Below are 14,284 nucleotides of genomic sequence, written 5' to 3'. Positions count from 1 at the left end.
CCAAAAATGTATGTTCAGGCATGAAGGCTTCAAACATTTCTTCCTCAACTATCCCCTTCCTTTGGCTTGGGACGACTTCGTCTTCTATCTCACTGTCACTTTCCATCAAAGATTTTTTCAATTCTACCAAGCTGGATCTTTCTTTGGCCTTTAGTTCGGAATGAACTTTGGCCAACTGCTCCCTGCTACAACTCCTTTTGTCTAGAAGAGTCGATTTTAGATTATGGTCTAACTTTGAATCTTCTTCTCCTTCTGCCTAGCTCTTTAGCTGAACCAATGAAGAATTTTCTCCACCTCCTTTCAGATCCTTCTGGTACTGAGTGTACCTTCATTGGATCTTCCTTCTTTGAGACCTAGAAATCACTAGGACCATATTTAGTTCTTTTGTTTTCGGGTGCTTAAGCAATACCCAATTGTTTGGATCCACCAAAGGAGGTTTGACCATCCTACTTTGGTTTCCAACAACATTTCTTTGGGTAGACATCTCCCTAGGTTTGTTCTACATGACAAATCAATCTGGAACTCCAGGTACCCATGAACCTACTAACCCAACTGTTGAACTGTTTATTTCTTTCTTCCTTCGAAACCATCTTCGAAGTTGGCTGTGAAGGCCACTGCTTGGCCTTGACTCCTTGTTTCGGGCCTAACTCAGGCCTTTGATAAAGGTGGCCACTTTCCGTCCTGCGTGAGGCTGGTCTACGAGGCCAATCTCTGGCTTTAATCCCGTAAACGGAACCTTTCTTCAATCTCCTTTCAGGATGACTGCTCTCAATTCTATAATAATTAGGTGGTCTAGACTCATATAAAGGCCTCTCGCCTTTAGAATGCATTCTAGCGGCTGTTGGCTCAGCCATCAATGGCTGCTGCCTAAAACTAGTTGGATATGGCCTTTTGTTATAAGCACTGGTTGGTTTAGGACGCCTCTGCATATCCTTGTAATATTGCTTCCCATCAATTGGAAGCCCTTTCAATCACTTGTAGCTCAGCCTGTATCTGGGACACATTCTTTGCATGACAGCTGCTTCTAAAGAATCGTCATCCAGTGCTTCTTCATCAAAGTCTTCCCTCTAGTCTGAGAACCTTTGTCCAATAGCTGATAGATTTCTAGTGTCTTTCTTGACAATTGTCTGGCTGGCAACATGCATCTGCACATTGACTTCTTCCAATTCTTTCAAGGACAAGTTCTGGAAGTCTGGCATAATAACATTGGCTGCCACCTCTCCAATTTTCGGGAATGGATTAGTATTAATCCCCATGGCCTTTTCTGCTTTAGCTGGGAATTTTAAACTCCCCTTTCGAATCTGCTCTTGGATCCTGTCTAGAAAAATAATGTAGTTTTTAGTTGAGTGAGACCAAGAATTATGCCATTTACAATACACTTTTCCTTTAAGCTCTTCTGGAGACAGAATTTTGACTCCTTTTGGTAACTTCAGGAAATTTGCAGCAAGCAAACGATCAAAAATGTCATTTGTCTTTGTTAAGTCGAAAGAGTATTTCCTATGAAGGTCTTTCTTTTTAAACTGCTGATCAATTGTTGTATCTTTATGAATTAATGCCTCACAGATCACAGGTTATTTCCTTACAATCTCTACTGCATCAATCTCATAATTAGGATCTCTATAATACGTCTTGTACGATGCATTACTTCGATCTTGTTCTTTTTCTAGTAATGCTTCATACCTAGACACCTTATAGGTTAATTCCACTAAGTCTCTAAACTCAGTTGAGTCAAACTTCTTTTGAAGCCTAAACTCTAAACCATTTTGAGCCAATCTCACAAATTCAGGCTCTGGTAAGACGATCCTACATTTATTTCGTGCTCTTTTAAATCTGGCAATAAACTGAGTAGCCTTCTCATCAGGCCTTCGACTCAATCTTGCCAAGTCTGCTATGGAAACCTCTGGCTCTGTTTGAAAGCATTGGGCATGAAATGCCTCTTCCATTTGTTGCCAAGTCTGGATAGAGCCAGGTGTAAGGTTAATATACCATACAAATGCTCCCCTAGTTAGAGAATTTGGGAATAATCTTAACTTCATATAGTCATTATTGGTAAATTCACCGCACTGAGCCGCGAACCTAGCAATATGCTCAACCGTTGACTGGTTTCCATTCCCATAAAAAATGGCAAAATCTGATATCCTGAAACCTCTTGGGTATTCATGTACCCTATCTACCCATTCTGGGTACGGTTTCCTATACACAAGAGTCTGACCCCCTCGAGCCATTGGTCCACACATCTCTCTAACAATGTCAGCAATTTGGTCCCTAGGGACCATATTTTGTGCCTGCTGAACTACTATTGGAGGAACAAACACAGGATTTGGTAGACAACCTTGTGCTTGGGGTCCTCTTGGTCCATAGGATGGTATATTTGGGACTGGTTGTCCCTGTGGTGCTGGCTACTGTTGAGGATATGGATGACCTCTTTGAGCCTGTCCTACAAAAGGACCTGCGAAAGGTACTGGAACAGATGTTGTGTCTCTTCCAGTTGTAGGAAAACCTTCCAATCCCCCGGGTATAAATTCGAACAAAGGATTAGTGAACCCCCTCGTGCCAGGTATGGCTTCGAACATGGGATTTGGAACCATCTTTACACCATTATCTTGTGTTGGGCCAGATCCACCAATTTACATGGCTTCACTGTTAAGTAATAAGGCATTTTGATTTGCCATAGACCTCGAAAGAGGCTCATACCAAGACTAAGGTGGTGGCCTTTCATGATTTTGGTTACTAGTATGCCCATTACTCTGCATAGGCTGTTTGTCTCTAGCCAATCTTTGCTGAGGGACATTTGAATTTTCCCCTATATGCCTTACATTAGTTGGTTGATGAGCATTCATTCGATCCAAAAAGGATGTTGCCCATCTCTCCATTGTGTTCATTAACTGTTGTCCCATGGCATCTACTAGGCCTCCCCATGGATTCATTGGCTGAGTAGATGGAACAGTGGATGGTCCAATTCTTTGGCCTCGTCCAATATTATGAATATGTGGTACTTGTTCCGAAGTACTGGTTTGTTCGACCATAGGTTCTGATAAAATGGGTGTTTCCACAGGATGTGTTATCACATTATCCTCTGTATTAGGCATATCTACCTCTCCTTCCATGCCTTCTTCCAAGCGTTCATTTTCTCCTTGTCTCCTACGTCTAGCCATTTCAATTAGTCTCACTGGGTGTGCCAAAAATATATGTTGGCTTTTTTGGCTTTCGAAGGTTATTTTTGTAATTGTGAGTGTGCCAGCAAGGATCAATCAGTCCTTACAGAATGTTAATTTCCAACCAATTATCAGACGATTGTGTTTTAGTTTTTTTAGCCTCAATGAAGAAGACTTTTTCTGGTGGCTTTGTTTAGGAGAATTAAACAAACAATGATTAAATAAAGAACAGTTGTAGTATTTCATTAAGTAAAATGAAAGACTTACAAAGATCTGAATCAGCTTCGTAGAGATTTACAACAACAAGCTACTTGAAAACTACTCCTATGAACGAAGTATAGTGCAGGAATTTTAAAGTACAGAAATACAAAGAACAGGAAATGTAAAACTGGAAAGGAAATAAAGTAGATAAAACTGGTTTATTTGGATCTGAGTCTGGGGCTTTTTCTGGGGCCTTCGCTGCTATTTATGCTTCTTAAGGATAACCATCGAATTGCACTTCTAACTGTCGAACCGTTCCTTCATGATCGCTGATCATGTTGCCTTATAGTTAGCTCCACTATGCCAATACCTGCAATTAGGCTTCCCTCATGATTTTGAATTTAAATGTGAGTAATCGTTGAAGCCACATCACTTTGCATCTCTTTACTGATCCAGTACTACGCAGATCTTATGAAAACCAATACTAACTGCCACGTGTACGATCACGATCGAAGGTTTGAGTTGTCTTCCCGTATTACCCTAAACCTGTAATGTGTTGAACTGTGATTGACTTTATACAAAATATGTAGCCAATAATATTATTCTATTTGACAGTAACATGTTACTTTGTTTTACAGTAACATGTTATTTTGGTTCACAATAACATTTTATTGTTACGAAAAAACAAAGTACATGCTAGATGAACTAATCAAAAATATACATGCATAACAGTTTTAAACTTGTATAAAATAAAACGAAAGTGTTCATCTTCAAAAGAGTTCTATGAGATATATATGCATGGACAATATTGTCAAAAGAAGAAAAAATAAAAAAATAAAGAAATTTTACTTTATCATTTCTCAATTATGCACCTACTTTTTAGGAGATTTATAAAACATAATAAATTAGATTATTATTTTCATTAAATAAGGATCTAATAAAAGAATTTTAGCTAAATTTGCCTTTTGTCAATCTCTTAATCATAATGCTGAGCTAATTCAAATGATTATCTTATGACCACAATCCAAAGTAAATGATTATGTTATGCTAATATTTAAGCATTGTTTGAGATTGACTTTTGTAGTGATTTTTTTTATAAAATTTTTAGTAAATTTTTTATTTTTATATTTAAAAATTAGATTTTTAGAATTTATTCAATTAGAAAAACTAGAAAAGTAAATAAAAAATAAAAAATAAAAAATTATGAAAAGAAGTCCACTAAAAACAATTTTTTTAAAACTTTTAAATTATTTTTTAGATTCTTCTATATTAGATGGACCGAAAAGTTTTAAAAAAATGATACAAAATTTTAAAAAATCATAAAAGCCAATTTTTTTTATTTTTTATTTTTTATTTTTAAAAAAGAAGTGACTTTTTAAGCTAGTTCTCAAATGTCCGTCTAAATAAATATAAGCCATCTATTGCATGGGATGGAGGGTGTGAGATTGGATTCCATATCCAATAAATTTAGTAATCCATCGTTTGATTAGTTTGGTAAAAAGTCAAATTAATAGTCAAATACACATCATTTTTAGTCAAATAGTTCAGAAAGTATTTATTTAATACTGACAATCTATTGTATTACAGTCTACTCTTATTCAGTTTGTCAAAATACACACCCAATGGTCAATTAAGCTTAGTATTCGGATTTGAGTCCCCAAATTCCATTCCTTTGTCCCCTCGCCCAAGAGAGAGAAAAATGAAAAACAATTGAAAGAAAATAAAAAGAATCATGATTAGCACCCTGTAATTGGAGAGACTATCCCCACTAAACCAGCATAAGCAACACTCAATTGTCAACTTAACCATTAACCTTGATACAATCCCTAGCCTTGGAACACATAATTTTGATTCTCTTAGATCATTAGTTGTGGACATATGTGAAGAAAGTGTCATTAAAGTATTACTATATAATAATATGTTTAGGTACACTACATGGCCCTCTTTTATTTTCAGTACAAATTGTAATTACTATAAGAGTAGAAAACTATAATTAGGTTCCTAGTCATTATTGCAAATGATAATGATAATTAGAGGAATTTGAGTGGAGACTGTATGGGAGTAATCATTATTATTATTAATTTTTTTGTTGTGAAATATAAATACTTTTGCTGTTTAATAACAATAATTTTATAAACTCCAAACTAATTATGGAAAACATATATGACAATACGGTGAGATTTTATTATGAGTAGAGCATACTAACCCCGTTTGGTGTAGCTGTTAAAACAACTTATAGATTATACCTTAACAGATTATAGATTATGACTTTAATCAGAAGTTGTTAATCTGTTTACCTCTAATAATATAGATTTTAGCATGTCATTTATTGATTTGTTTAAGAATCAATCCGGTTACATCTACTTTTGAGTATAGAGTTTCAAAGGGCCAATTTAATTTGGCATAAAATATTTGAGATAATTTTCTTTCATTTTACAATAGAGAAAACTTTCGTGAGATATGACAAAATTGGTTGGGAGACAAAAGAAAACAAACATGTAACTAACACTAATACTTTTATGTAATATTTAAATCAGGAGTTATGGGTATAGGTATGATCGGTTGAGGATCACTTGTCTCCCCCTTTTCTTTTCTTTTTTCTTGTTTTGTTTTGTTCTCTTATTTTGAAATTCCTCTATATCACATGATCAAACTAGAGAGAAATCTAATCGTGTAGCAAAAAAGAGATTTCGGACAAGAAAAAAAGAAAGGAGAGAATATAATACCTTACAAAAAAATAATACACTAATAAAATTTTTGTACACAATTCATACTTTTAACATGAATGATGTGAGTGACATTTGCGAAATTATAAAAATAATGATGGGTGTTTTCACTATAAATGAAGTGATTATAAAATGCCACATCATTCTGTATTCAAATTATGGTTAACTAGACTTTTATTAGCTATATATTAGTTATTTATATGGAAGCCATTTAAAGTAAACAACCACCAATCAAGTCAAGGGTTGGTGGGGAAAATGCAAGAAGAGGTGACTTTTAAGACAAATTTATACAAAACAAGGGGAAAAAAGAAAGTGCTAAATTGCACACTGTAAAGTAGAATTGCATGTGATCAAATAGTTTTCTAGTTTGTATTTTCTTGAATACAAATATCATTTTTAGGTTTATTTATTTATAAAAAGAATGAATTGATGGATGCTTATAAAGTAGATTGCTAAAAGTCATCAATGCATACATAATGACAGCTTAAGCCAAAGCCCACACTTACGCAGCTACATTGATGTCTTGACAATGCCAATACTCCTAATTAAGGCATTGCATTAATGTCTAATTCCAAATCACTTACACTCTTTTTGGTTAGAGGATTTGGGAAGAGATTTAAAAAATGAAAGGAAAAATGTGTGTGAAACTAGGTGAAATATAGATATATTTTATTCACATTTCACCTATCTTTCCCATTCCCTTTCCAAATCTCTTCTCAAATTCCACAAGCAAACGCAACATTAGGAATCCACCCATGTGTAGATCCCACACCATGTGAAAGGTTAAGTAAAAAATTTGATAGATTATTTAGAATCCATAGCATTTTCCAATTGGAAAAATAGAGTTAATAGAAAGATCACAAGGGGTGAAGAATATACCCACCAATTCCAGTTGTGTCTTGTATTCCTTACAATGGTGTTCAAATTCAAATGAGTAACGATATACAAACATAAAATTAAACTAGGATTAATGTACAAAATGATGTGGCTTAATGTGAAGTTTTCGTTTTAAAACAAAACATATATTACCTATATATATGATTGTGTTTTCTATATATATATATATATATATTACCTATGAATAGAGGTTTCCAATTCGAAAACAATCAATTAGTGAAAAAAGTACTCACCAATTCCTATACATTCCTTACTTACAATGGTGTTGAAATTCGAAAACAATCAAGGGGCGAAAAATATATGGGTCACAAGGGGTGACAAATATACCCACTAATACCAAGGAGTTTCGCCGTCAGTGCACAGTCAAAATCAGATGAGCATACCATTATTAGGATAAAAAAGTTATTTCTTACTTACAACGGTGTTCAAATTCAAAAACAAGAAATGTTTGAAAAATATACCAACGAATTACAATTATGACTTACATTACATCCTTATGTTCAAATTCAAAAACAATCAAGGGTTGAATAAGTGGAAATTAAAGAAAGATGAAAAAAAGAAGAAGAGAGGTGGTTAATTATGAGAAAGCATTAAAAGAGGAAGATTCCTGTATAAAGAGAGTGGTGTCCAATACTAATCATTGTATCTCTTTCCCCTTTTACAAAAAACATGAGTGGAATGAACAATGAAGACATACCATACGAGCGAAAAAGCTTTATCCTCATTCCTCTGGTTGGTGAGCAGTCAGTATTAGTCAGCCTTGCCGACAATATCCGCTGTCTTTCAAGGCTCCACCGAATTTTAGTTGCTGCAAATATCAAAACAAAATTTAAAATTACACTGATTCTACTCTACTACTCGCTTCACAGTTCACACAACCAAAACAGCTAGAACCCATTTGATTTTTCACTTTTTACTTGCATACCCACTTGGTTTGTACTGCTTATCAATGAATCTAGAAAAACATAAGAGGGAGAAAGACAAGATGCCGTAGATCGAAGTTCGATATGCTTGATAATGGTGTTCTATGATAAGAGGAAATGATGGATACGGTTTCCAGGAAAATCTATTGAGATCTATTCAAAGGAGCATAGTAAGGAGTGATTGAATACCAAAACAAGAATCACTACTTTACATCTATAATTAGAGGCAAAGGATAATGCCCAAGAAAAGACACCATATGCTATGCTGCCCTACATTTGTGTATATTTTTTTCTTCTCTCTCCTACTTTTTCTTCCATCCCTTGTACCGATCCTCTTTTCAATTCCTTTCCTAACATGGATCATTATTAACTTGTCTAGCAGACTAGAACATTTTACCTGTCAGGTACTGCATTGCCTGAATTTTGAATTTATCAAAACATACATGCTTTGACTTTTGAGTATACTACTGTATACATTTTTATGGAGTTTTTTTGTTTACCAAACGCACTTCTTTTCAGAACAAAATTCTCAAAACTTAAGTGCTTCTGAACTTATTTCCCAAACTCACATTGTTTTGTAAAGTCATGTTTTCAAAAGACAACTTCAATTAACATATTATATAAACTTTTAATATCGTGTTTTGAAAACACAACTTTAAGACTGCACACGACTACATGAAACGACATGGGTTTGGAAAATAAGTTTTCAAACAACTTGGTTCAGTAAATAACTCCATTTTTGTATGTGTATATGTGTGTTTTGCATCCTAACAAATACCCCATTGTTAGCTGATAGTGGAACCAACCCATTCTCAAAGCAAAAGGCAGAGGATGCTGAAGTATAGAGCCAAAAGGATTATGCTTAAAATGGCTGAAACCTCAAACAAATAAGCAAAGATGATTTAGGGCCTCAGCTATTATACGAAAACAATTCAGATCAAATATAAGCGAGGATGTTTGTATTAAGAATCAGTAATGCTATAAATCACCAATATGCATATGTATGTGTACAAAATAAAACAAAGAAAATAACAGCACCGCGACTATTAACACCAACCTCTTGAAATAAGTCAAAGATGCTCCCAGCATGAAAATCAGCTCAAGTTCGTTGCTCAATCCTTTCAGCCATGTCATGTGCTTCCCAATGCCAACAGCCTCTCTTGCTTCCAGTTTGCTCAAGACCTTTTAGCAATCATAGCAACTCTAATTGATGACAATGCAAAACTCCAGTTTCTCAACGTGAGGATAAAAATTCAAAAGAGCGGGCCCAGCCTGAGAACAAAGAGAGTTAAGACGTTAGCCAAAGATGATGCGATTAAAAACTTATCAAAAATAAACAAATAACTAAACAGAGAGGTGGGTAGAGGAAGAGAGAGGTAATTGTTAAGAATTGATACACCTAACTAGAATTGGCGAGACACAAAGCACAAACAACAATCTAAATCAAGTACACAAAAGCACAAAAAATTATGTGGTTCACCCAATATAGGGCTACATCCACGGTGGTTGTGGTTTTAATATGATCTGGAAAAAGTTACAATACATACAATATACAGACATGTGTCACTTCAACTATAAATACATAGTATTAAGGCAACAGTGCAGAACTGTGAAATACCAAAAGTACTAGAACTCCAAAATTCGGGTTGGGGGCAACCTCCTGAACCCCCACCTTCGGGCAAGTGGATGTTGCCCCTTAGAACCCTGCACTAACGTACTGCAAAGTTGGATCCGCCAACAGATGGGAAAGAATGATCTTTAATCCTCATTTCTATTTGACCATGACAACCAAAGCAATGAAGCACTAAGATGGACATCCAATTTCATGGTGGGGCTCCATCTTGTAGACAGACATTCCAGAAAATATCCATAGTGGTGCTTGTTTAACTACAAAGATCTGCTCTTCGACCTTCCAAGGTTGACCCATGTGATAATCAAGTCTGGTTTGCCATCAACCCAACCAGTTCAAGAAACTCCTACTGTGGCAAAAAAAAATACATTCAAAAATTCAAACCAATACATATTTTTGTATCCTTTTGAAACTTGTTTTTCAAGCTAGCTAAACAAGTTCAAGATTCAACCAAGTAATTATTGTGGCCAACTCCAGTGCAAAACATATCTGTGTTTCTTGGTCATAGGCATCAAACAAGAAAATAATAATAAAAGAGAGCTAATATAACAGGTAATAGTTTTCATAAGGCTGTAGAAAATGATCTGAGCAAGATTCGAAAGAACAGTCCCATTTACAGCACTAAGTCTGCAATGCCCACAAAAAATGCCCCATGTGTACATAGAATTTCAAGAACTCATCCACTATTTTTTTTTTGAAGGAAACAAAGGAATAGTTAAATTTGTAGAAAATAAGCAGCTAGAAATGGGTCCGCAAAATTTCTAAGAACAAGAGGACAACTGAACACATGCAGGAACAACTCTTTAGAATTTAAATAAATCAGAAGGTAGGTCATGCAACTTTAATTATGGCTTGAATTAAATAGGACATTACAAGTGTTAGTCCCCATTAATTGAGGGCACCAGAAGGGGTAAAATTGGAGACAAACCCAACCCTTGGCATTATTTGCACAAAGTGGCTGCTTTCAAACTCGAACATGCAGTCTCATGCTAGGAAGCTCAATATACTGTTTACCTCAGTTAGAAAACAAACCCTTGTACCTCCCGATAAATGAATTTCAAAGGTGGGAAGAGTAGAAAAGCTGTTTGGCAAACTCTTAATAGCATCCAGGTGAAGAATGTCGCACTTTCACCTTTGATTATCACCTCATGTGTTAATAACAGAAAAGGCAACGGAATAGCAATTTGGCATGGTCATACAAAAAACCAATCAATAACTAAGCATTTGAATTTGAAAGATGTATAAATAATGCTATTAGCTTTGAAAGCTTGATTTCTAATATGAGAAAATCAGTCCACCTTCTGTGCAAATAAGCATGATATTGTCACTGTCTCTCTCTCTCTCTGAATGTCTTAGTAGAGCATCATTCAATAGCAAGCTTCAGGAAAGAGGGTGGAGGCACTAATAATTAGTGCCCACAAATCCTATATTCAAAATTTCAACTTACTTCTCTGTAGAATCCACGAGAACAAAAAAATGTAATGCTAGGCAACAGTTTCATCAATTCAACAAGAAACACTTAACCAACTCAGGAAATGGTATTCCCAATTCGTAAACAAAGCACAGACACAAGGTTTAAACAGAAAAAAAACCATAAATATTGTTTATAACGAATTACTCTAACAACCATAGTGTTACAACGTACTCCATGTTCTTTATAAACAAGAATGAGTGTCTCTACAAAATCAAGAACCTCCAACCATACCAGCCTAATGATTCATTTGAATCATGTGGCCATTCAATTTCCAGTAATACATTGCTCAAGTTTCCCTCCTTTCCTGCAAACCCTACCCCTCCAAAATCTTCTAACAAAAGTAAACAAGGACAAAAAAAAAAAGACAAGTAAAAAAGAATTCAATAAATCTTACGGTTTCAGAAGTTTACAGGACTTAAAAAAGAAAACATTACACCGAGGATGCATCTGCAAAGGCCTCATTGATCATGTCACCATCCTCACTGCTTGTCATTGCTAATAACTCTGCGTCCTTTTCTTCATCACTCGAAAAATCACGCCTTTCAAGCTTTGCATGAGCAGCAATAAAAATCATTTTCTGAGCCCTATCCAGGCCCACGCTTGAGTTTCGTTGCACACAAACCCATCTCATAGATGACCAATTGCACTTAAACCCAAATGAGGTAGCATGGAGGAAGAGAAGCCTCACTGCAACATTCCCCAACAACTTAAACTCTTTTAGACAAGTCTCCCACACTAATCTACTGCTTTGAGGGTTTGCAATTTTCATCTTTCCTGTCAAAGGGTCTCGCTGTTTTACCTGAACTGCCTGTGCATATAATGGGTCTAGCCCTTCCGATCTCCATTTCATGAGTTCCATCAACGCAACATGAGCCTCGTCCCTTGAAACCAATCGAGTTATAAGCCTTTCCACATCCTTCTCTTGCTCGAGTGTCAAGCACTTGAATGGCGGAAGGTATTTTCCGCTTGCATCCCTCATCAAGTATTGTGGGTCGAGAATAAAAGCAGCTGACCATGCCGGGTGGTAATTTTTCTTAAATCTCTTTTCAACAATCTTCTCAACAGGACATTCAGCCACCCTGAATTTGGCACACCAGTCCTTCACTTTTCTCTTCAATTCTTCCCAAAGTGGAAGGCATTGCCCAACTAATGGCTTCTCAGCCTCAATCTCTTCAGCCATGCCTCTAATCAGTTTCACTAGTGAATGAACAGCGTCCAAGTCATTCCAAAAGCCCACATCTTGAATTATCGCCGCAACTTCCCTTGCCATTGGATCCTCCGCACATACCACCTTATACGAATTATCCAACACTACTAGATGAAGAACCTGAGCACAGCTCAATATATCCTCCAGCATCACAATGACGGAAGCAAAGTTCTTCCCGTTATCACATTTAGGTGGAGGAACTCTAATCAACCCAGGAAGCTCAACATCCTCTGACCGAAACTTGTGGAAACTATTCCTAACCCGAGACTTACTATTAAAAACATTCGCAATCTTCAAGCAATTATCAGTGACGGCCTTAAAAAGTGGAAGCTCTTTGATAAAATCTTTTATCAAACTAATAAACCCCTGAAGCTGACAAGATAAATTAACCATCCAAAGATTCTGAATCTCCAAATTCCTCAATGCTTTAGCGTTATACTTATCAGAAACTATACCTACACATCTATGCACAACACTTCCACATATATCTGTTATCGCATCCCACAAAATCTCCTCTGCATACTTCGACGGTACAGAACCACCAGTAAGTACCGCCTTCTGGAAGACACTAGTCCCATTTGGAAGATTTACCATAAACTTGACTAAATTCTCTTCCCCATGGCTACAATTCTTGCTCTTCCACCCATCAGAAGCAACTTGGAAGAACATAGCCTCTCTAATTCTAGCTTCTGACTCCTTTTTCGCTTCACCAAATTTCGTATCAAGCCTTGCACACGAAAACTCCCGCCGGGACAAGGCAGGCAAGCCGACCTGGTTAAGAAAAGCTTTGAACTTTGGGTGCTCAAGGCTCGAAATTGAAACCGACCCACAAGACTCATAGAACCAATCTGCAAGAAAATCGAATGCCGAATCAACCTGGCACTTACTCAAAGCTGGACCAGGCGAAGATTTGGGGCTCTTGAGCTTCTTCACACTATCTTCCAACATTGCCAAAGCACCCAAATCTTCTTTTCCACCCGATAACACCAAATTCTGTTGATTCAACCCAGTAGGACTCACAGAACCAACTGGGTTTCGCTCAAACTGTACTGGGGTGTAACCCAATACGCCGCTAAACCGTGACGAAGAAGTGTTGGTATGTTGCGAATTTCGCTTCCGATGATTCTGAGAAGGAGGAGGAGAAGACAAAGGAGGCAGTTGCGAGACTGGTATTGACGAAATGGGTTTCAAAAAGGAAGTGAAATTGGGGCAAGTCCCTCTCTTGAGATGCTCCGAAGCAGTGCGAGATGGGTTCGAAGCTGAAAAAGCAGAGTCGCAGAGAGTGCATTTGAGCTTGACAGCCTTTGGAAGAGTTGTCTCTGGGTTTCGAATCAAGATGGGTTCGAAATGTGCCCAGTACCAAGCTCCTTTCCCTTTGATCGCCTTGGTTCGAACCGTGACTAGACCTTCGTATCGCTTGTTCACGGCTTTCACAGCCACATCTTCAGTGAATGAAAGAGGAGTTGAAGATGAATCAGCCATTGAAGACTGAAATTAACAAATGGGTTGTGGTTGTGATGAGATTGGTGGGTATTTGAGAGAATCAAAGGCAGGCAAAGAACATTGTTGAAAACAGTTGGGTTGGGTGAGAATTATGGGCTTTTGGGGGCATTAACTAGGAAAATTTGACGCCGGGGAGATGGGAATTGGATGGTGCCGGAGTAACATGCCGGAAAAAGACGATCAGGACTGAGAAATTGTAGGGTTTTGGGGAGTGATGGGTTGTTCTGTCAAAGAGTGTGGCGAAGTGTTTGTGGAAATGTTCAGCTGAATCAGAATGTGATGTTTTGAAGAAACAGAGAGAGAAAGAGAGAGACACAGAAAGGGAGTGAGTGGGGCAGTTTATATAGAGAGAGATTTGAAAGAGTTTCGGGCTGCCTTTCATTCATGGATTATTGTTTTTTATTTATTTATTATTTGGATAAATTAAACTGACACACTTAAAATTTGAATTTAATATATATTATTTTTGATATTTGAGAAATTATATTCCTATTCTTATAATTAATAGTTTTATTTTATAAATTTTTACTTAAGTCTCGTTTGAGAACATATTTTTTTAATAATTTTT

The 14,284-nt window shown here is 36.5% G+C and overlaps 1 protein-coding gene across 2 annotated transcripts; it reads right to left on the bottom strand.

Annotated features, from left to right (window-relative positions):
• Positions 1–7,367: 7,367 nt before the first annotated feature.
• Positions 7,368–14,027, bottom strand: LOC114281679 (uncharacterized). 2 transcript variants are annotated; one of them, XM_028224234.2, is made up of 3 exons: positions 11,401–14,027; positions 8,960–9,174; positions 7,368–7,787 (listed from the first exon to the last, which is right to left on the bottom strand). In XM_028224234.2, the coding sequence occupies exon 1, from the start codon at positions 13,693–13,695 to the stop codon at positions 11,437–11,439; it is 2,259 nt and encodes a 752-aa protein (XP_028080035.2). In that variant the 5' UTR covers positions 13,696–14,027; the 3' UTR covers positions 7,368–7,787; positions 8,960–9,174; positions 11,401–11,436. The 2 variants fall into 2 exon arrangements, with proteins under 2 accessions (XP_028080035.2, XP_028080033.2); XM_028224232.2 differs by having other exon boundaries at positions 11,441–14,027.
• Between the last annotated feature and the right edge of the window lie 257 nt (positions 14,028–14,284).

Source organism: Camellia sinensis, chromosome 8 (assembly GCF_055761805.1).
Source record: "Camellia sinensis isolate YWXY chromosome 8, ASM5576180v1, whole genome shotgun sequence".
Lineage (NCBI taxonomy): Eukaryota > Viridiplantae > Streptophyta > Magnoliopsida > Ericales > Theaceae > Camellia > Camellia sinensis.
The sequence above is the reverse complement of the archived record's forward strand: the minus strand, read 5'-3'. Positions and strand labels throughout refer to the sequence as shown.